The 23,039-nt window shown below is 38.0% G+C and overlaps 2 protein-coding genes across 8 annotated transcripts; one reads left to right on the forward strand and one right to left on the reverse strand.

Annotated features, from left to right (window-relative positions):
• Positions 1-5,241: 5,241 nt before the first annotated feature.
• Positions 5,242-7,320, reverse strand: LOC105501052 (chromosome unknown open reading frame, human C11orf71). The gene has a single exon (XM_011926793.1). It carries the CDS (start codon positions 7,041-7,043, stop codon positions 6,660-6,662), a length of 384 nt encoding a protein of 127 aa, XP_011782183.1. The 5' UTR covers positions 7,044-7,320; the 3' UTR covers positions 5,242-6,659.
• Positions 6,818-20,720, forward strand: RBM7 (RNA binding motif protein 7). Of its 7 annotated transcripts, none has more exons than XM_011926787.1 (5): positions 6,818-7,484; positions 8,423-8,585; positions 9,502-9,589; positions 12,211-12,301; positions 20,473-20,720. In XM_011926787.1, the coding sequence occupies exons 1-5, from the start codon at positions 7,389-7,391 to the stop codon at positions 20,695-20,697; spliced, it is 663 nt and encodes a 220-aa protein (XP_011782177.1). In that variant the 5' UTR covers positions 6,818-7,388; the 3' UTR covers positions 20,698-20,720. The 7 variants fall into 7 exon arrangements, with proteins under 7 accessions (XP_011782177.1, XP_011782175.1, XP_011782176.1 ...); XM_011926785.1 differs by lacking the exon at positions 20,473-20,720 and adding an exon at positions 13,706-16,515 and having other exon boundaries at positions 12,208-12,301; XM_011926786.1 differs by lacking the exon at positions 20,473-20,720 and adding an exon at positions 13,706-16,515.
• Positions 20,721-23,039: the final 2,319 nt, after the last annotated feature.

The raw sequence follows: 23,039 nt of genomic DNA on the forward strand, positions 1-23,039 counted from the left end.
CTCCCTCCACCACCACATAGTTTTGTGCCTTTAGGCAGTTACTAAAATTCTCTGCAAACTAAGGCCTGAAGGCTAAATCTAGCCCTCTGCCAGTTTTGTACAGCCCTCCAGCGAAGAATGACTAGTACATTTAGAAATGGTTGGAAGAACTACCTTTAACCACTGTTATTGAACTGTGAACGGGTTCAGCCATTAGCTTTTGCTGCAGACTTATGTTTCTCAAACCTAAAATTATTAGGCAAAGCAGCTCCTACATGCCAAACTTATAGGGTGGTAAAGTCATTTCAACAACAACTTAACATTGTTTGAACACCAGCATCTCAAGCTGCTTTATGCCTTCCTATCTGTTAAAAGTTAAAACAAGAAGCAAGATCTCCATACCCACACACATTTGCTGTAGATAAATTTTACAAGCTCAAGGTAGAGTTCTAACAGTGTCTTTTAGACCTGGACATAAGTGCAAAGAATATGTTCACAATTCAAAATCCATTTAACTGTGCAATTGAGAAGCTTCTACTTCAATTGGAAGCAATTAATTTGCAATGTAATGACAGGCTAAAAGGCAAATATCAAGACAAAAATGTAATAGAACAGTATAAATGCCTTCCCAATGATGAACATGTTCAATTAAAATCATATGCCTGTGGATTCATATCAGTATGTCAGTACCTATCTGTATGAAAAGACATTTTGAAGATGAAATACATAAAATCTCATTAAAAATCAGCATTTATAGATGAGCGTTTTCTATTGATTTTGATGATAAAGAACACTTAACTTTGTACTTTAGTGAAGTGAAATGGTATCCCTCCAAAAAAGAATTCCATCTTTTCCTTGAAAGCATTAGCACTACAAAAAATTGTATTCAATTAGTATTATACTTTGAGTTTCATTTGAACAGATTTTGTGAAAGTTTGTTTTCTCTCTTGTTATATAAGTATTTACATAAGAGCTTCGATTTTACCTGTTGGACCACAAAGTCTAAACTATTTACTACCTAGGTCTTCAGAAAATGTTTGCCAATCCCCGCCATAGCATGATTGTGAGGATTAAATAAAAGAATCCTTGTGAAAGTGGTTAGCAGCAAACTAGAATATAGTATTAACTTTTTCTTTTCTTTTTTTTTTGAGATAGAGTCTCATTCTGTCACCCAGGCTGGAGTGCAGTGGCACCATCTAGGCTCACTGCAAGCTCCGCCTCCTGGGTTCACGCCATTCTTCCTGCCTCAGCCTCCAGAGTAGCTGGGACTACAGGTGCCCGCCACCAGGCCTGGCTAATTCTTTTGTTATTTTTAGTAGAGACGGAGTTTCACCATGTTAGCCAGGATGGTCTCAGTCTCCTGACCTTCTGATCCACCCTCCTCGCCCTCCCAAAGTGCTGGGATTACAGGTGTGAGCCACCACGCCCCACCAGGTATTGACTTTTTTTAATCCATCATCTATTTTGGGCATAGATTTCCAGGGATTTTTAAAATTATAAACAGAAAAATGTTAAATGCATTAAATATTTATGTTCATAAATATTTGTCCACATCTTGGATTAGGATCTAACTTTAGGTTGCATTCCTAGAGGCAGGTTGATTTAATCCTTTAAGAAAAATTTATCTTACCATGTTACTCTTATTTGTCCAGGAAACTAGATAATTTTAGACCAAAGAGACTACAAATTATGCCCTTGCCTTCCTGACATGTTCTATTTTTGGGTTTTGATTCCAAGGAGAGCTAGCCTATCCGTGAAGGTTACTCATTCATTCAACAGGCATTCAGGCACTCTTTGGGGACAGGATAAATGTAGACATGTTGCCTACCCTCAGGGAGCTTCTACAGAGGAGAGATAAGACATTGATTACACCTCTATCCCTGGAATTAGATGTGAAGTCTCACCCAAACACTTGAACATAGAGAGAGGAGGTGCCCTCTGCCTTCCCAGTTCTGTCAGTCAGTATAGACCATTTTTTGCTTAACCTGGTTAAAATAAGTGTGTTCTTTGAATGTAAGGAGCCATTTACTAAACTAGATGGATAAAAGTTTAACTGACAGAAAATGAGAGGGACAAGCAATTTAGTTAAGGGGACTAGAATAGGCATAGCCACAGATGCAGAGAAGAACAGCAACCACCTGGGGGAATTAAGGAGAAAAGGCTGGCAATGCAGCTTGGTCACACTATGGAAACTTTTAAATGTTTTTGGAGTGTGCAATGTAATAGAGTTGCACTGCTTCAGTGACTCTCAGGTCTTTGGGAAGTTGAAGGCAATATTTTCTTCCTCTGATTTAGAAGTGCATTTTGAAGTAGGGCAGCCTTCAGATATTCTAGTGAAATAAGGAGCCAAGTAAACTGTTACTTTAAAAAGAAAATACATTATTAGCATTGTTAAGAAACACTTGCACTCACCTGTATTCATCAGTGGATGTTCCTAATGTCTGTCATCAGTAATAATGCCAATTTTGATCCTCAGCGTCTAGGGAATCTGCAGCTGCATGCTTGCCTCCCTTCTCCCACCCACTTGCCAAAGACATTGATAGATATGGGTCATCATGTGCAGTAAAGACAGGGTTGAACCTTATCAAACCAGGAGTGAGAAAACCAGCCCATCTGCCTAATGAAGAACATTGTTTGTTTAGAGAGAGTCTCCCTCTGTTGGCCAGGCTGGAGTGCAGTGGTGTGATCACAGCTCACTACATTCCTCCAACTCCTGGGCTCAACGGATTCTCCCACCTTAGCCTACAGCCTGGGACTACAGGCCTGACCCACCGTGCCCCACTCCTAAAATTCTGGAAGCTTACGTAAGTCTGACACACTATATAAAAATCCGTTTCTACCAACTGAAAAATTGGATCCAGTAGGGAGCCAGTGGAGCTTTTTAAGTAAGGCATTTCTAATTACGTTTCTGTAGAAGAAAGGCTCCTCAGGAAGGCAGTAGTATGCAAAGATTTTAAATTTATGGACAAAGAAATTTGTGAAACACTAGTTGAAACAACATCAAACAGGTTTCTTTTTCTGAACTTTTAACATGTCCTTACACATTATGACTCTCTAAGAAGGTGATAAAGCATGTGCTTGTCAAATTTATTAGCCTCATGTCTTTTTTTCAAAGGTGTATCTTGTACTTCTAGTGAAAGTTCTGTAGAACATACTTTGGGAAACACTAAAGTATTTGTTACGTGATCAGAGATGTGCTTTAGGAATATTAATTTGGAGGCTATGCACATTTAGGATGAAGTAGAGAGACAGAGGCAAAGAAAACAGGCTACGTATCCAGGTAAATATAGTTCAGGTGAAGAGAGTGATTACAAAAAGGTAACATAAATACATTGTGAATTTTAATTGGGCAGGACTTTGCAACTGAATGGAAATAGGCAATGAGGAAAGGATACAGGTGGTACAGAGTCATAGGTATTCAAACGTACATTTTGTTGGCTAGAAAAATTGGTACACTCTTCATAGAAATTAAGAAAACAAAAGCTGCACCTTAGTGGGATCTGGATAAGCTTACCAAGGGAATGAAAGACATACAACTAATTTTGCTGGAAAGACAGTTGAACCTTACTCTTTCCTATTGGACTTTTCGCCCTCCTTTCTTTTTCTTTTCTGCCTTCTAAGTCAGCCCTCTTAAAGATACCTTTATCACCAGACTGGCTATTGAGGGAAGCAATCTCATTGGTCTCTTTTTTCAATCTCCCAAATGGATATTAAAACAAAACGAAACAAAAATAACACAACTCTTCTTTTTCAGAGTTCTTAAAACTGCTTTTTAGGAGTTTTAGTGCTGATGAATAGAGGAAGTAAGTATCTTATTAGGACCCCATTTCAACATATGCTAGCGAGTTGCTTAGTATGATGTGAGAAGTAGGGGCAGTAAAAACAAATTGAAAGTTACAATGGCTTTTAAAAAACTTACAGAAGTATAATTGTTTGGGACTATTCTTAGAACTCATCTATTTTAGAATGACAACATGCTATGTTTAATCATTGATATTATCTAAAAATTCATTTTGTGCACTAATATGTGGATGTTTAATACTATGGTCTGCTCTTGGGAAACTTAGTTGGCCCTGCTTTAGATAATTTAATTAAAAAGGGGTTTATGTTGGTTTGTGCTTCTACAATACAGTCTTTGTGACTCAAGAGTCACACTGTAACTTGAATGCTACTGCCGATGTTATGAACAAGAATTTAGATATCCATTGACTCAGATTTAAAATAATGGAGCATTTATGTGAACTCCTCTTGCCAAACCAAACACAGACCACACCGTTTTCTTTTTTACTGCATATACACTATTATTCAACCAAAGCCCTATTCTTGATGACCCCATTCCAGAACAAACAGAAACGAAGTCACACTCCCACTTGGTCCTCCCTTGTTCTTGAGCACTTTTGTGACTTGTGTTCTTTTATTTGACAAATCTCATCCTCTTTTCCTCATAAGCTAAAAAATGTGCTTCCAAGGCATCTTTAGTGCTGAATCATTTTGTAGGTGATAATTATATGAGCCAACAGGTCTGCCTGTCACTTCAGCATAATGGATGGCACCCTCTTCCATTCCCAGGTGCCCTTATTTGCTGATATGGTCACCCGATGTGTCATACCTAATTTTTCTCTTCTCATCCGCCGATTCCCCATTTCCAACTTTAACCGAGTTTATTTTTTTAAAGCATAGGATTATATACTAAATGGGGAAAAATGAAGAAGTCATCTAGTCATATTTCACACTACGAGAATTCCTTTGACAAAATCCTTCACAAGATTCAGCCTCTATCTGAACTTTCTGGCAGCTAATTCATTACCTTTTGAGGTGGTATTTTCCACTACTAGGCATCTCTAAGTTTTAAGAAAGTCTTCTTTATCTTCAGCTTTAATTTTATTCTTCTTCCCCAGCCTAAAACTCTGTTTATAGTTTGGAATTCCTTTCTCAACCACAGGTTTTTGTAATGCCCAGGTTAAGGCATCCATTGTATATTACAAACTAACTTCTTTTTAGTTATCTGAAAAACATATTAGTTATATATTATCCTTGGGAGAGTTAAGAAAATAGTTATTCAAGTCATTTTTTTGGCATTCAGATGAGGAATCTCATTTGAAAGGCTACAGGGCTCTATCATTTACTAGCTATATGACCTTGGAAAGTTTATTTTATCTCCTTCAGGCTGTTTTTCAGCAACAAAATGAAAGTAAAGTACCCCCTTATGGGCTGCTGTGAGAATCAAATAACATACAAAGTTCCCTAGGAACAGATACTTTGTCATGTTTACCACTTTATTCTAAGTGCTTACTGCAGGCAGTAGCAGGTACAGAGTAAGTTCTCAATAAATATCTCTGTAAGCAATAAAAGTCCTAGAACATTGACTTGCACATAGCACTCAGTAAAAGGTAGCTATTACTATTCTTTTAATCATTCTTCCTATGATCTGGTTTCTAGAATTCTCACTACATTAATTCACCCTCTTATGGAAGCTATCTTGTTTACTCAACATTCTTAACATGTAGTTCTAACAATTCAATACTATGTGGTGTATGGAGATTTTGCTTTATTTGAACATAATTATTTTAAGGAAGTCTAAACAGACAAGCGTCTGCTGGGAAAAAGCTAGTCTACGTGCTTATATAAAGAGCTGGCACTTACAAAACCCAGTAACTTTCTCACAATACCACCCTTTAAACATTGGGAAATGTATGGTTAAGAGAACAAAAATATCAGCAAATAAGGAGTGATCAGCCAGGTAAGAGAAGAACCAGGAAAATGCAGCATTATGAAGGAAAAAAAAAAAAAAAAAAAGCCACTGCAACCAGTACTTATGTTTATTACTGTACCTAATAAACAGCCCAGTGTGGTGATTCCTATTCACTTAGTAGCCTCCCCATCTAGAATATACTCCGTGATCTTCCTTGATGGCCAGACTGTGTAAAGTTCATACACAGTGTTTACTACAGGGATCCCCAGATATTGTCAGTTTAATGAGTAAACACAAATTTCAAGGAGGGCACTACAGTGAGAGATGAACAGTTTTCTGATAGGAGATTGTACAACTAATGTTTTCACCAGTGTACTTTAGGACAGCAGATTCAGATTAAGGCGCTGGGACTGAATGCAAATAGTAAAATTACAAATGTAAAGCAAAAATTTGGAATCGTTGCCAAAGAAAGGAATGCAAATTGAGTTAATAATTTGAAAGAACAGTAAGGTTTAGCTTTTGTTCTTATTTTTAGTGAGACTCCGATTGGAGTTTGTTTGCAGACACATCTGAAAAAAGTGAAGGGAGAGATGGAAGATGGTAAATGTCAAGGAAAAGATGGAAGGATAAATCACTGTAATAAAAAGGAGTACTTCTTTTTCGCCAACAGAAGTAAAGGTAAAGTGTCAGAGTTAACGAATGGATTGTTGACCTCTGGGGAGGGTGATCCCATCAGCTCAGCTTTGTGACGACCTAAGAATATCCCTTCCACCCCTTTCCTGATCCAATCATTCTGGCTGCATAAAACCACCTAAATCTATCAACTGTTACACTTCCGTTAGTGCTAGGATATATTCATATACCTCCCACGTATTAAATGAAAATACATCCATCTAAAAATAAGACAACAAGATTGCTGCTACACCAAGAAAGGATTTTAAAAAGGCCTGTTCACAAGGTTAGTGAGGGCCAGAGGAAAGGCGGTCGTTTAAACTGAAATTCGAGCTGCGATGACACCTCCTAATGCAATCAAACGCTGCTGCAGCACACTTCTTAGGAGATCGGGTTCAACGCCAGGGTAAGGTGAGAATCTGGCCTGGCGGCTCCGGCCCCGGCCATTCGGTTCCGTTGCGTTTATAAAGTGGGTTGGGCTCCGGCCGCCACCATTCACTCGACGGCTCTCGGCACGAACGCTTGGTCGCAAAGTCTGCCGAGGTCCTAGATGAATCGCTTCAGGCCTGAAAACAAGGAAGCCGTCTCCAGAGACCATTGCCAACGCTGACGCCCGCGGCCTGAGGTCGCTGTGGGAAGAGCCGTGGGCCACCCTGCTCCTCTGATCACCGGCGGACAGGGACACATTGTTCAGAGCCATCCTCAAACACCGCCCGCAGTATTTGCGTTACGTCCCTTGGTCAAGGCAGGCCCTTCGCGGCTCTCCAGATCAGTTCAGCCTGTCTCGGATCGGTTGACTAACCACACCGGAAGCCATAACTGAGCCTGCGGAATAAGCCAGACACCGCCCTGCCTTTATTGAGCTCGCCCTATCCTGGCGAGCATGCGCAATCCGTCCGCACAAGTCGACGCCCGCTGAGAGCAGGCGCAACGGACGTCTGCGTTGGTGACGCCAGGGAGCGTGAGGACGTGGGGCTTCCGTGAATGCGCAGTGGGTGCGTCGGCCACGACCTTTTGGCCAGGTTAGGGAGGGGGCGACGCTGAGATGGGGGCGGCGGCGGCGGAAGCGGATCGGACTCTCTTTGTGGGCAACCTTGAAACGAAAGTGACCGAGGAGCTCCTTTTCGAGCTTTTCCACCAGGTAAGCGGATGGGTTCGGCTCTTTTGCCTTTCGTTTTCCGTCTCGCCTAGGGCCTGGCCCAGCGGCCACCCCCGTTTTCTTTTCGTGGCCGTCAGGACACCCGACTGGTGGCTGTTTGGGGGTGAAGGGCGCGTCTGGGTTGCGAAACGCTCGCTGGGTGTCGCTTTCCTGGAAGATCTTGGTTCGTTTAGGCCAAAAGTGACGACTAAAGGTGGTGGAGGGATCCTCGGTCAAGTTTCGGGGTAATTAGAGATCCAGGCGTCCTTGGGAACATAGTGTGCGTGTAGGGTCTTCGTTGAGCCGTGCTTTTTCTTATCCCTCCTGTTCTCATCTTCCCCTTAGGATCATTTGTCTTTGGTTTATCTGACTGGGAACTTAATATTTTAATTTATTTGTGTCAGTTTTCCCCTAAAGTTTGCTTATCAAATTCCAACATTATTAAAATATGTAAAATAAAATCGTTAAGTACTCCCTAGAAAAACAGCATTTTAGTGTTGCTATATTAAAAAGTGTGAAAAATTCTGAGTATCCCATTCCCCGCATCCCTATCCCTTAATAACTGGTATTGTTTGATTAATCAATACAAAAGTCACTTTTTGGTTCAAGAAAATCATTCTCTTGTTCTTGATAAATGTTCATTTTCATGGAGTGGCAAAATAATGGCGATTGGTCACTATGCTGAGAAGCCATACAGTGCTGTGAACTGCAAAAGTGATTGTGTTTTCAGTTCCTTACGGGCCCCCTTGCCCAAATAAATCTAATGTTCGGTCATAACTAGGATGTTTACTGTAGCCGAAATGGAAATCCGTACGTCATTTTTAAAAGAAGTTTCTGATTACATTTCCGTTGTTTTTTAACTTTGTCATCTCGTATTTGTAAAATTTGAGTGTTTTCCTTTAGTTGCTTTATTTAAATTCTAAACACCTTTTTGTTCGTAGGCTGGGCCAGTAATAAAGGTGAAAATTCCAAAAGATAAGGATGGTAAACCAAAGCAGTTTGCGTTTGTGAATTTCAAACATGAAGTATCTGTTCCTTATGCAATGAATCTACTTAATGGAATCAAACTTTATGGAAGGCCTATCAAAATTCAATTTAGATCAGGTAAATGTCCAATGAGGTTAGGGGGGCATTTTTTCCTGCTGTTTTTAAATTTATTATTCAGTTTTAAAGAACCTCTTATTTGTAGATGGAACTGCTTTCTTAAGCATCGTGATTAGCAAACTTTATCTTGAAAACGGGTAACATTGACACATGGATTTTGCAATTATAATTTTAAAACTGAGCTTAAAGTTTCATTTTGGGTTAGTGAAAAGAACATAAACTGTATCACTAAGAGAGTTGGGCTTGGGTGCTCTGAAAAGAGCTAGGTTTATTTTCTGAAAATGCTTCTCCTGGCTGCTTTGTAATTACTTTCATATATTTTGATTCTTGATCATGTGAGGATGAAACTGTCCATGTATCCAGTCTTAAAATTTAGGGTGGAGATCAGAAAATTATGGTCAGATTGGATATTTATGGAATGCTTTGTTTTGCTTACCTGATATTATACACTTATAATTTTTACTCTGATGAAGCCGTAAAGCAGTCTACAGCAGTTTGAGATTTTTTTTTTTTTTTTGAGTGGGAGTCTTACCCTTGGCTGGAGTGCAGTGGCACAATCTCAGCTCACTGCAACCTCCACCTCCCGGGTTCAAGCGATTCTCCTGCCTTAGCCTCCTGAGTAGCTGGGATTATAGGTGCACGCCACCACGCCTGGCTAATTCTTTGTATTTTTAGTAGAGATGGGGTTTCACCATGTTGGTCAGGCTGGTCTCGAACTCCTGGCCTCAAGAAATCTGCCCACCTCAGCCTCCCAAAGTGCTGGGATTACAGGTGTGAGCCACCGTGCTGGGCCAGCAGTTTGAGATTTTTCTCTTTTAGATTGTGTTTACCTTTTTGGAGTGCTTTCAGGTGGGGAAGACAAAATTTCAAATTAGATTTTCTATCAAGAATAATTTTTCAAATTATTTCATTTTAGGAAGTAGTCATGCCTCGCAAGATGTCAGTTTGTCATATCCCCAGCATCATGTTGGAAATTCAAGCCCTACCTCCACATCTCCTAGCAGGTAATATTTCTCACTTATTGTTAAGATCACTTATCAGGATTTCTTATACAGAATAGCCTCAAAACACATGAGCGACATAACCATCCCCACATACGTGTACAGTACATGTATACACTTGAAACAAAATGTCTCAAAACATTATTTACCCTCACTACTTGCATTATTTACTGTTTCATTGAAAAACATTAATTTATTTTACAATCATTAATTGCTTGTTACTTACAGTTAAAAATACCAATTAGTCAGCAGAGGATTGGACTAAGAATTCCTAGAATTGGATTCTAGGTCTGCATCTATCAATTGTGTAATCTTGAGCTAGTCTCCTTTCTTTAGTCCCATCTTCCCATGTGTAAGGAAAAGAAGTTGAATTACATGATTTGTAAAATCCCTTCAGGTACTGAATATTAGAAAGTATCGTATTTACTTAAATAATTTTATTTGCTTTGGGGAGGTTAATATTTTACCAGGGACAGTTTTTCCCGGTGTATCCATAGAGCTATTTAACAGTCATTTAAGGAAGATTTAATAAATACCTGCCATATGTCAGGTTCTTCACCAAATCTTTTACATGTATGATTTCATTTATTCCTCACAGCAGTTTTATGAGGGTAGAGATTATTTTTATCTCTACCTTATATATAAAGGGAAATGAAAAATGGAGGTTAACTTGCTCAGATTCAGTGGGCTGGGATTCAAACCCAGGCAGTGTAGTGTGATTGAGCCCAGCCACTATGATATATTATCTAGAGGAGCTTAAAGTCTAAATGAAGACACATATATATTTTTATGAATACCTGTTCAATTACTGTAATAAGTTCTCTAAAGAAAGAGTAGAAAGGGCTTTGAGAAAATTTTAGGAGAAGGAGATGATATAGATGAATGTGGAACTGAAAGAAGCCAGTGTACCTAGATCATAATGAATGAAAATGGAGAGCAGTAGGGGATTTTGGTAGATAGGCTGGAGAGGGTCTTGTAAACTATAATCAGGATTTTGAGAGTTACCCTAAAATCGAATAGGAAGGCAGTGAACTGTTTTAGGCAGGGTACTGATAGGAACAAGTTTATGTATTAAGAGTTGTTTGGTTGCAATGGGAGAATGGTTTGGAGGGGACAAGAGTGAAAATAGAGCAGTGAGGAAGCTTTTAGTAGCAAGATATTGATGTTGGAAGCTATTGATGGATGAGGTTGATAGTTTAGATTAAGGTAGTGTCATGAGCTGGAGAGAAGTGGATGGATATGAAGAGATACTGGAAGGTGGATAGTGAGCAAGCCATAGTGCAAAAAATGTACCCTCCCGGTATTCTTTCTTGTCAGCTGAAATTAATTAACAGCATTTAAACATTTCTTGGTAAAGTTGGAATTTAAAGCACTTCCAGCCACTTTAATGGAGTCTTCAGAGGCATCCTAGGTAGAGGAAAATAAAAAGTTTTCCCTCTTAGAATTTCATGGGGAGAAAAAAACAGGTGCAGTGACCCATTCCTATAGTCCCGGCTACTTGGAAGGCTGTGGTGGGAGAACCACTTGAGGCCTTGAGTTTGGGACCAGCCTAGACAACGTAGCAAGGCACTCTCTCTATTTAAAGAATTTCTTTGGAAAAAAAAAAAAGTACAAGTAAATACTTTGGTTTTAATCAAAGGCTAGAGAGTTTATCATTTCTATACTATAAATTGTATTCCTCCCTTAGCATACAGATAATATAATATAATCTGATTTGAGAAAGCCTAAAATTAAAAGATCCAAACTGTAAGACTAGCCAGTTAACTAGCCTATAACCATAGGATTCTAAAGACATTTTAAAATAATTTAAAGCATTTTTAAAGTGAGCTTTTCTGTAGAACAAGTTATCCCTTTAATAAATAAGGAATAAGGTATAAATCCTCAAAAGTAATATCCTATGTATGTTACAGAACTCTTAATTCCTTACCTCCCAAAACTTCTTTCTCTTTTCTGTCTCAGGAAATGTCTACCTAATTACTCAAGCCAAAAGTCTAGATTTGATCCTTCGTTTCTTCCCTCATTCCACACATCCAGTCGATCAAATTCTCTTCATTTTAGTTTTCAGTCTAGGTCTTTGCATTAGCTCAGGGACTGACAAATTATTTCTAGAGAAGGCCATATAGTTAATATTTTAGACTTTGCAGAAGATACTGTTTCTGTCTCTGCCATTGTAGCACTTAAGTAGCCATAGATAATACAAAAACAATGGGGTGGCTGTGTTCCAATAACACTTTGTTTAGGGAAAACTGAATTTGGCAGCTTGACCCACTGGCTATACTTGCTCACCCCTGGCACTAGTCTTTCAGCTGGGAAATTTTTGCCTCTTTGTAACCTTGGTGTTCAGTTCTAACTACAAATGTCACCTTTTTAGAAAGGCAGTCCCTCACCAGCTAAAAGATAGGGGAACCTCCTGTTTCACTTCCATTTGATCTTTAATCAAACATTTTATCACTTACAATCATGAGAAAATATCTTCTTGTCTGTATTCTTATTCTGGCTGCATGGGAGCAGATACCTTGTCTGTCTTATTCATGCCAACCTTTGAGAAATGTGTTTTGCTCATGGTTGTCATTTAGTAAATATTTAGTGAATGAATGGTTATATGTTGGTTTTCTTTTTAGCAGGTACGAAAGGACTATGGATAACATGACTTCATCAGCTCAGATAATTCAGAGATGTTTCTCTTCTCCAGAAAATTTTCAGAGACAAGCAGTGGTAGGTTGACTATTTTTCAACTTGAGTTGCCAAAAAAAATTCATCCTTAGTTAAAATGTTCATATTGTGTCAAATAACTGGTTTTTAATTAACTTTGTTAAGTTGGAGGTTTTATTCCTTTAGTCCTCAAGAAAAATTTTTTCTCAAATTTTTGTTAGACTAGCATGATCTTTATAGATTGAGCACTCATTTTAGTTTTCACTCGGCTGAAATATACACTTAAAAGACTGAAGATAAATAGAAGTAAAACTGCTTTTACATTTGTTTTTCTTTCCAACCATCATTTACTCATTGTCTGATGTTCTTGTACCCTATCCTGAGTGACTTATCGTAAACTTGGGTCTTCTAGACCAGTTCCATTTTAAATGTAAACTTTTTTTTTTTTTTTCTGGTGGTGGTAACGTCATCGTGAGACTAGGCTTAAAATCTTAGCTATCTTCTACTGTTTCATCTCGTCATCACTTGTTCAGGTCGGAAGCTCTTGGTAACTATTTGGTACCCAAATCATGATCTTGGCTTGTAGTCCCCAGGCTTTTGTATTTCATAGGTCTGCAAAATGAAATATAGATGTGAAAATCAATTTGAGAGACCAGTATAGAGGATGTTAACTTTTATGTACATATTGCCTATTTTTCTAATTTTACTGTAGACTATTAAAATAAAAATGATCATATACTAGTATTTATCCACAGGCAGAATTTAGGAACCACCAGTCTAGTCAATTACGCCCCCATTTCCCCCTCACTAGTTCATCTTGCACACCATTTCAGAATTAATATTACAATTCTGTTTTATCTTCTTGCACATTGACTTTCCATTGTTTGTAAGATAAAGTCAGATTTCTCTAACCCAATTATTAGGGATTCTTACTGTCTGATTCCAGTAAACCCTGTAGCCTTACTTTTCATTGTTTACTACTTATTAAGATCCGTAACCTGTCTCAGCCAGAATTACTTGGTATTCTGTGAACCTGGTCTGTGTTTCCCTCTTATTTTTGTTTGTGCAATTTCCTTTTCTTGGCATATCTCCCCCTTAAAATGTTTTCTTCAAATATTCCATCCATTGTTTTAATACCCAGATCATATGCCACCTTCATGAAACCTTTCCTAATGATACTGACCTCCTGATTCTTTATGTTTTTTACACAGTGATTTTGCATTATAGTCATTTTGTGTGACTTATTCTGAGTTGCATTCTTGAGGACAAAGCGTAGTATGTATGTATATATATTTCGTAGGTATAAATTGGAATGATTGAGGCTATTGTACTACTTTAGTTGTGTTTAATTTAGGGTCCCTCTAGTCAAGAGTGACTTTATTTTCTTTCATCCAAATACATATGACCAAATACATATTGGCTTTGGTATCTAGAAGTATTAACATTTCTGCTTTTCCTCTTCCTCAGATGAACAGTGCTTTGAGACAAATGTCATATGGTGGAAAATTTGGTTCTCCACCTCTGGATCAATCAGGATTTTCACCATCAGTTCAATCACACAGTCATAGTTTTAACCAGTCTTCAAGCTCTCAGTGGCGCCAAGATACACCGTCATCACAGCGTAAAGTCAGAATGAATTCTCATCCCTACCTAGCAGATAGACATTATAGCCGGGAACAGCGTTACACTGATCATGGCTCTGACCATCATTACAGAGGAAACAGAGATGATTTCTTCTATGAAGATAGGAATCATGATGGCTGGAGCCATGACTATGAAAACAGAAGAGACAGTAGTAGAGATGGAAAATGGCGTTCATCTCGACACTAACGTGTTAAAAGGACATTGTTTTTATAGGGTCATTTTAGGCCCTTCGACTAGGTTGATATGGAAATATTTTGTTGAAAAACTGTACAGAGCAGCTTTACAAGTTGTCACATTTCTTTATACATTTTTTTAAAGCTACAATTTAATACAAAATGAATTATGGTTTTATTACATTAATAACCTTTCACCTCAGGGTTTTATGAAGAGGAAAGGGTTTTATGCAAAAGAAAGTGCTACAATTCCTAATCATTTTAGACACTTTAGGAGGGAGTGAAGTTGTATGATAAAGCAGATATTTTAATTATTTGTTATCTTTTTGTACTGCAAGAAATTTCTTGCTAGTGAATCAAGAAAATGTCCAAGTTGACAGTCTAAAATGGCTACTGGTATTTTGTTAATTCAAAAATATAACTTTTCAGTGATTCATTTTACTAACATTCTATTTGAGAAGACTTATTGGTAAAGTTTGGGGATAAAGGCATTGCTTAACTTCTTAGGTAATTTAGGTATAAATTCTGTGACATGCTCTTGAGCTTTACCCTAGTTGAAGATACATGTGTAGACCTACACATACTGTTTCACTCTAAAATTTAGAAATTGTTCATTAAATCACATTTGAGGTATAAGTCACTCAGGAAGTTAAAATATCTCTACATGTATATTTTTACCTTAAAAATACAGTGTTAGCATAAATCCCCTTTTCAGGAAGAACAAAAGTGTCAGTGCATAGTTAGATAAAATGGTAAAATGTTTTACTGAAAGCATACTTTTTCGGAAAAAAGATTCATGGAGCCTTTAAGTGCTGCCTCTGTCAGTCAAACGTTAAAAACTTTTAACATTTTCAAAGTGCCCAGGATGTGTACAAAGACACATGTAATGGAGATTGTACAGGTTTTTTTTTGTTTGAACCTTTGAAAGAATTTAATCTCAACGTTTTCTAATTTTAAAAATTTAAAATCTTGTTTAACAAAAACTTTTAATGTATTAAGATACTGTTTTCATTTCATTACAGAATTGTTTATAAAAGTTCATTCTTTGAAAAATAAGGATCCTTTTTAATACCACAGCATTTGTACTGTTCCTTTTTAATATACTGAAAATACAAAAGGAAGGGTGTGTGTTATTTTTTTTTATGTCACTGACTTCAGAGACATTGTATACAAAGAATTATCAACATACTTTTATTCACTAATTGCCTGCTGTTTAGAATGTCAGTTCTTTAATTTTGAGCCTCCTGAAATACATCTTTTGTACATACAGAGCATGATGTTTCAGAATAGATTTTCAGTGACCCCTCGATTGTAGTTTGGAGTACTTTAGTTACCCTCAGTGGTCTCTAGGAGTTAAAGTACACTTAGATTTCCTGTTTATAAATGAATTATGTTTTTCTGTATCTAAGTAAATGGAGCTATTCAACTACTCAGTATAGAATTAAGATAAACAATTTGTTTGCTTAAGCAATTTCACAGAATTTGTCTCCAATGAGATTATTATTTTTGGGTATCTTATCTATATGAAAACTTAGTAGGTTTGTAGATGTTAACAAAGATTAATACTGCATGTTTGTTTTTGTTTGTTTGAGACAGTCTTGCTACGACACCCAGGCTAGAGTGCAATGGCCGGATCTCAGCTCACTGCAACCTCCACTTCCCAGGTTCAAGTGATTCTCCTGCCTCAGCCTCCTGAGTGGCTGGGATTACAGGCACCCACCACCATGCCCGGCTAGTTTTTGTATTTTTAGTAGAGGTGGGGTTTCGCCATATTGGCCAGGCTGGTCTCAAACTCCTGACCTCAACTGATCCACCTACCTCGGCCTCCCGAAGTGCTGGAATTACAGGCGTGAGCCGCTGTGCCTGGCCTAATACTGCGTTATTACAACTTTTATCTGTGGGTCAGATCCTTTCCTATTGGTTAACCAATGACCCTGACTCAGAATAATCTTTTTCAATGGCGTTTTGAGGGAAGCTTGTGAAGTTCCAGTGAATCTTCTTTTTCACTTCACTTTCAGTGAGCTGAAAGTAACCAAACTAAATACATGTATTGCATAAAGAACAGGAAAAGATAGCCTTAAAAAATTGAATATAGTTGGTGAGACGACAACTAAGTACAGGTTGAGCATCCCTTATCCAAAATGCTTGGGAAGTGTTTTGGGTTCTGGAATATTTGCTTTAATGCTTGTCAGTCGAGCATCCCAAGTCTGAAAATCCAGAGTGCTCCTGTGAGCATTTGCCTTGAGTGTCACATCTGTGTGGGCACTCAAGAACTTTCATATTTCGGAGCATTTCAGATTTCAGATTTGGGATGCGCCATCTATATCAAGAGCTGCAAGAACAGAAAGGAAGAAATTATTTTTTTGGGAGAATAGTTTCTCCCAGAGTGTTTCCGATGGAACGCTAGTCTCAAAAGGTGTTCTAAAAAAAAAAAAAAAAAAATCAAATGCGTGGAAGCCATTGTGTGTTATTGTGTGACTTTCTTTTACTCAAAAACAGCACCGTAAAATTTCTGACAAGTACTATAGTAAAAAAAAATCCCTTTATACTTAATCTAGTGTTTTCTACCTTTCCCTATCTAAAATAAAATTTTTCTACCACTTTCTGATTATGTTGTGTGCGCCCACTTTCCCCATACCCACTGCTACCATCTTAGAGTAGGCAATTTTCTCAAGAGGATTATTCCCAGAACACCCTAATGTTTTCCTGCTTCCGGTGTTTTTTTCCTCAAATTCATTCCACACTCTTGAGAATTGAAGATGTAAATCTGTCACTCGCCTGAAATAAAGCGTCAGTGTCCTCTGACTTAAGTACAAAATTCTCAACTTAATATGACCCCTATTCGGCATCTGCTACTTCGGTCTCTTCTGATGACTTTACCACTTTAGTTCTCATAGTAACTGTCCTTCAGTGCTCAATCTATGCACTACTTCCTTTAGAAAGCCTTTCCAGAGCTCTGAAATGCAGATTCAGTGCCAAGTTACGTATTCCCCAAATATCTTTATATCTTACCATAGCCTTTAGACTGTATTATAATTTTCTTTTTACTTGTCTGTCTCCATAGACAGCTCCGTGAAGACAGACCTTACCTTATTCATCACTGCATTCCCAGGATCCAGTGCCTGGCATATATTTAACATTGAAACTTTTTGATGAAAGGAAGAACCTCTGTTAATTGAATAAGGAAAAGGAGGATTCAACAAGTAAAACTTTGAATAGCCTCTCTAAACCTAAAACATGGCATCCTGAGAATTACATGTCGCGGTACATGCATTCTAGAATTCTATTTGTTCATTTTGTCAAACTTCAAAAAGTTTTGGATCTGTATTCATGAATAATGTGTGATTTTGTTTTTATTTTATTTATGGCAGAGCCTCGCTCTGTCACCCAGGCTGGAGTGGAGTGGTGCAATCTCAGCACACTGCAACCTGTGCCTCCCGGGTTCCGGCGATTCTCCCACCTCAGCCTCCCGAGTAGCTGGAATTAACAGGCACCCACCACCACGCCTGGCTAATTTTTCTATTTGTAATAGAGATGGGTTTTCCCCATGTTGGCCAGGCTGGTCTTGAACTCCCAACCTCAGGTGATCTGCCTGACTTGGCCTCCCAAAGTGTTGGGATTACAGGCGTGAGCCACTAACACCCGGCCTGCTTTTGTTTTTTAATTGTAATATCTTAGTTTGGTTTAGGAGTATGGTTCTGCTAGCCTTATAAAATAAATTGGCAAGCTTATCATTTTCCATGCCCCCCAAAAATTTGAATACTAAAGGAATTAGCTGTTTCTTCAAGATATGTTGAACTCATTTATACAGCTATCTGGGTCCCAGCACTTTGGGAGGCCGAGACGGGCGGATCACGAGGTCAGGAGATCAAGACCATCCTGGCTAACACGGTGAAACCCCGTCTCTACTAAAAAATACAAAAAACTAGCCGGGCGAGGTGGCGGGCGCCTGTAGTCCCAGCTACTCGGGAGGCTGAGGCAGGAAAATGGCGTAAACCCAGGAGGCGGAGCTTGCAGTGAGCTGAGATCTGGCCACTGCACTCCAGCCTGGGCCACAGGCCACAGAGCGAGACTCTATCTCAAAAAAAAAAAAAAAAAAAAGAAATAGTTCTTTGATTCCTTTATCAATTTCCTTTACAGTTATCATCTTTTCAGATTTGCTACTTTCTCAGGAAACAATTTGGATAATTTGTACTTTTCAAGAAAACCAACCTTTCCCTTTTTCTGAATATATTGCTATAGAGTTGTACATAGTATTTCTTACAATTTTTGTAAAACTCCCAATATCTCTGGTTATCGTGCAGTTTTAGTTCCTGACAATATATTTTACATTCCCTCTCGTCCTCAGATGAGACTGGCTGTGCTATTTTGGCATACATTTTACATTTATATATGTTATAAGCCCTACGCTACCTTGTTTTTGTTAAAATAGGCAGATTCTTAAATAATAAGAAAATTATATATAATAATTAAGAAAAAATAGGAAAAAAATCTTACTGTTTACCCGCATAGTTACCATTTCTGGAGCTCCTCATTCCTTTGTGCAGATCCATTTATCTATCTGGTATAATTATTCTGCTTGAAAGACTTCTTGTGGTATTTCCCATAGGGCAGCTTTGCAGGTGATGAAATCTTTTAGTCTCTTTCACCGTTTTGAAATATATTTTGAAGAATATTTTGAAATATATATTTAAATAAATTCTAGGTATAGAATTCTAAATTGATGAGGTTCTTTTCTTTCAATTCATAAAAATAGTGGGTCCATTGTTCTCTTGATTATTTCCCATAAGGAAATCTTGTATACAATGTGTCATTTTTCTCTAGCTGGTTTTGAGCAATTGATTACTATGTGCCTTGACATAGTTTTCTTCATGTTTCTTGCGCTTGGGGTTCATTGAGCTGTATCAATCTTTGGAGTTTTCGCCTGATTTGAAAAAAAATTTTAGATATTTGAATTTTTTAATACCAATTTTCCACTCCTTTGGAAACTCCAATGCATTTATATGAGGCTGCGTGATGTTGTCATATAGCTAGCTCTCTGTTAAGTATAAAATGTTATTTTATTTATATTTTGAAATTTTATTTATAGACAAGGTCTCACTCTGTCACCCAGGCTGAGTGCAGTGGTGCGATCACAGCTCACTGCAGCTTCAACCTCCTGGGCTCAAGTGATCCTCCCACCTCAGCCTCCCGAGTAGCTGGGATTACAGGCACATGCCACCTTGCCTGGCTAATTTTTTATTTTTTGTAGTGTAGAGATGGGGTCTTGCTATGTCACCCAGGCTGGTTTTGAACTCCTGGACTCACACAAGCAATGTGATCCATCTCAGTCTCCCAGTGTTGGGATTACAAGTGTCAGCCACCACAACTGGCCTGTGTATCTTTTTCTTAAAGACAGGATGTCCCTCTGTTGCCAGGCTGAAGTGCAGTGGCACAATCATAGCTCACTGCAGCCTCAAACACCTGGACTTACGTGATCCTGCTGCCTCAGCCTCCCCAGTGGTTAGGACTACAGGCACGCATCATCATTCCTGGCTAGTTTTTTCTAAAAAAATTTGTTGCCTGGCTGGTCACTAACTCCTGGCCTCAAGTGATTCTCTTGCCTCAGCCTCCCAGAGAGCTGGGATTGTGGGCATAAGCCATCTTGCCCAACAGCCTAGTACAAAGTTTCTAAAATTACTTTTTCTCTTTTTGTTCATTGTGAGTAGTTTCTAATGCTATGACTTCAACTTTACTAATCTTTTCTTTTGCAATGTCTAATCAGCGGTTTTCAATATAATCTTCATTTCAGACATTGTAGTATTCCTCATAACTTTTTGGGGGGATCTTTTTAATGTCTTTTGTCTTTTTTCGTTTTTTTAAATTTCAAGTTATTTGCCTGATCATGGATCTTTTTTTATATCTTTGTTGTCTCTACCTACATTTTGAACATTTAAAATATACTTTACAGTAATTTTTAATGTCCTCATCTGCTAATTCTAGTATCTTTGTTGGTTCTGGGTTGGTGTCCCACTCTTCTCATTACTAGATGTATTTTCATGCTCTTTGTATGCTTTATACTTTTAATTGTATGCTGGGCATGCTGAATTTCACCAATAAAGTAAAATTATAGTACTTGTATTTCTATAAATAATCAGGAGTTTTGTTCTGGGACACAGTTAAGTTACTTACAAACAATTGTGTCCCTTCAGGACTTGCTTTTAAGGTTTGTTAGATTGCATTTGACAAGTATTTAGTCTTGGGTTAATTCACCCCATTAGTGAGGCAAGTTTCTTGAATACTCTGATAGGTAGATGCCTCATGAGTTATGAAATGTCCCCATTCTGGCTAGTGGGAACAGACACTGATTCTGGTCACATGTGAGTGCTGAGAAGTATTACCTCTAATTCTTTTGGGAAATCCTTTCTCCATCTTTAGGTAGTTTCTTTAAACCTGTATACTGATCAGCTCTCTCATGAATATGGGAGAAAAATTGCAGGTCTCTGGGAGTTCTCTTCCTGTACAACTTATCACTTTTCAGTGCTGTGTACCGGCCATTCCAGCTGCCTTTGTTGCGCTGGACTCTCAGTCGTGTCTCCTGAACTCAGTGAGTTTGCCAGGCTCTGCCTGCCCTGTCCCCCAACCCCACACACTGCAGCCTAAACATTCCCTCAAGGTAGCATGCAAGGCAATCATGTGACTCACTTCGTTTGTTTTCTGTTCCTCTGGGATCACTGTCCTTTGTTCCTGATGTCTGCGGTCTTGTTTTACGTATTTTGCCTTTGTATTGCGTGTTTCAGGCAGGGGGGTAAATCTAATCCCTGTTACTCCAACTTGGCCAGAAGTTGAAGTTAATCCATGGATTTTGATTTGTAATGCACTCACTCTTCTTCTTTTTAAATAGTCTGTAATTTTAGTTTTGATTTTTCTCTTTTAACTTTAGATATTCAGAAGAGTCTTTATTTCTAAATGACTTTTCTTTATTCTTCTGTTGTGATTTCTAATTTCATAGCTTTGTAGACAGAGAATGTAATCTATGTGATAAAAACTCATAAAGAGACAAACCAGATTGCTAACTGGTTGATAACAGGATTTTTCTACGTTGCCTGGCAATGAGTTAGCTAGGCTGAACCGCTGCTCAAGCACACCTCTCCAGAAGATGCCAAGACAGTCTAGGCCCACGTCCAGCCTCCCTGGCTGAGTCCGTCATGCGCTGTGTGGCTCCGGCATGGCATCACTTTAGTTGCATGGTATTTGGTTCATGATTTCTTTTCCCAGCTTCTATAATGGTTTCATGGATGTTTGAAAACTATTTGTTTTCTCTGTGTCAAAATTTTATCTTTACAAAATGCTCTCTTACCTGATAAGATCTGTAAACCCAAAAGTCAGACTGAGGGGTCATTTAAAAAATAAAAAATTTCTATGCATTTTATTTTAATGTAATACACAAAAATATACATTCAGTTGTCAGTCTTTTGATGCAGGGCCAGGACCATTTTTCAGTCTTTTTAAAAAAAATCTTGAGTACACTGATTGGAGTTCATTCTGCTTTCTTGTATAGATCACCACCAGACTGTATTGCCTATGATTTCTAACTTGGGTTTCTTTATGGTGCAAGGCAAATGTAGAGAAACTGGTGGAGTATTCAAGTTTTCCAAGATTCTCACTCAAATCATTTTATAGTTGTCTTATGCATACTTATCTGACAGTAAATTTCAAAACAATCTATCTTTATTGAATCTTTACAGAGTATTCAACTAGTTTTCTAGAAAGAACTACTATTTTTTACCTTCATATTTTATTAGTTTACATAGTATTTAAAAATAACTTACATTAATAATTTCTGACATTAGAAGATCTGGAATAACTTGACTGGCAAGAGAAAAAATGGGTGAATATAAGAAAGTGGCCTACTCCTCTAGCCTTCGTATATCAAGGGCATTGGCATTTGTTATAGAAAGAATAAGGAACATCAGTTAATCCAGTGAATCAGGTATGTGGCATTAAAAGAGCTTCTAATATGATAGATAAAGCTTGTTAATTATATTTTTCACATTATTTGTATTTGTCCTCTTCTTGATCTCTTAATTCTGAGAGAGATGATTTTACTTTCTCATTTTTCTCTGAGTATTTCCGTCAGTTTTTGCCTTGTATAACTCCAAGCTATGCTAGATGCAAAAAGAATAATAACATTTCTTCATCATGTACTATAAACTTTATCAGTGTAAATATCCTTGGCCCATTTTCATTCTTTTAACTTTTAGTTCTATTTTGTTTTATATTACTATCATCATATCTTTATTTTACTTAATATTTCCCTAATATGTCTTTGTCTATTGGTTAATTTTTAGTACTTCTCTGCCATTTGAATTCAGGAGAGTCTCTTATGTTCTGATGTATTCCTGCTATGCTTTCTTGTATGTGTATGTTTATGATATTGATCACCTTTCTTTGCTCTTTTTCTTTCATCTACTGCAGCATTTCATAATTCTGATTGCAAACTGTAACCACCTTTCAAAAAAAAAAAAAAATAGTGCCTAAACTTTACCCCCAAAATCTCAGAGGAAGAGAGTGGTATCAATATTTTTTTAAAGAAGAATATTCTGTTAGGGTTGAGAACTCTAGTGTCACACTATTTTTATTCCCATGGTGTTTCCCCTTAAATTCTCAGCAATCACAAACTTATCATTTTCTATCAATGGAGAGACTGAAACAGTTGTATCAGTCAAGGTAAAAGTCAGAGAAGCAGAACTAAGAGTGATCTAGAATAAGAGTCTGATTCTAGGGATTCAACATTATGCAAGTGGGATTGCTGGTGGGGCAATCTGCTGGCCTGTATGTGGTGCTGGGCCTGAAGTCACCATGGGTCAGCCAGACCAGCAGTTGGGAAGGAAAGGTGAACAAGAACAAAAGCAGGAACCAACCAAAAACTTCTAGAAAAAAATGGAGCTTGCATCTGTTTCGCGTTACTCCACCTTATGTGACTTGGATGGCCTGAGGCCTGC

The sequence above is a fragment of the Colobus angolensis genome, unplaced genomic scaffold (assembly GCF_000951035.1).
Source record: "Colobus angolensis palliatus isolate OR3802 unplaced genomic scaffold, Cang.pa_1.0 Scaffold7, whole genome shotgun sequence".
Lineage (NCBI taxonomy): Eukaryota > Metazoa > Chordata > Mammalia > Primates > Cercopithecidae > Colobus > Colobus angolensis.

What these genes read in the sequence shown, in the direction of transcription:
- LOC105501052 (XM_011926793.1), bottom strand. Translation starts at nt 7,043, where the DNA reads ATGGCTCTGAACAATGTGTCCCTGTCCGCCGGTGATCAGAGGAGCAGG.
- RBM7 (XM_011926785.1), top strand. Translation starts at nt 7,389, where the DNA reads ATGGGGGCGGCGGCGGCGGAAGCGGATCGGACTCTCTTTGTGGGCAAC. An exon ending in TTTTCGAGCTTTTCCACCAG is followed by an intron (nt 7,485 to 8,422) that starts GTAAGCGGATGG and finishes TTTTGTTCGTAG; the next exon opens with GCTGGGCCAGTAATAAAGGT. An exon ending in CAAAATTCAATTTAGATCAG is followed by an intron (nt 8,586 to 9,501) that starts GTAAATGTCCAA and finishes ATTTCATTTTAG; the next exon opens with GAAGTAGTCATGCCTCGCAA.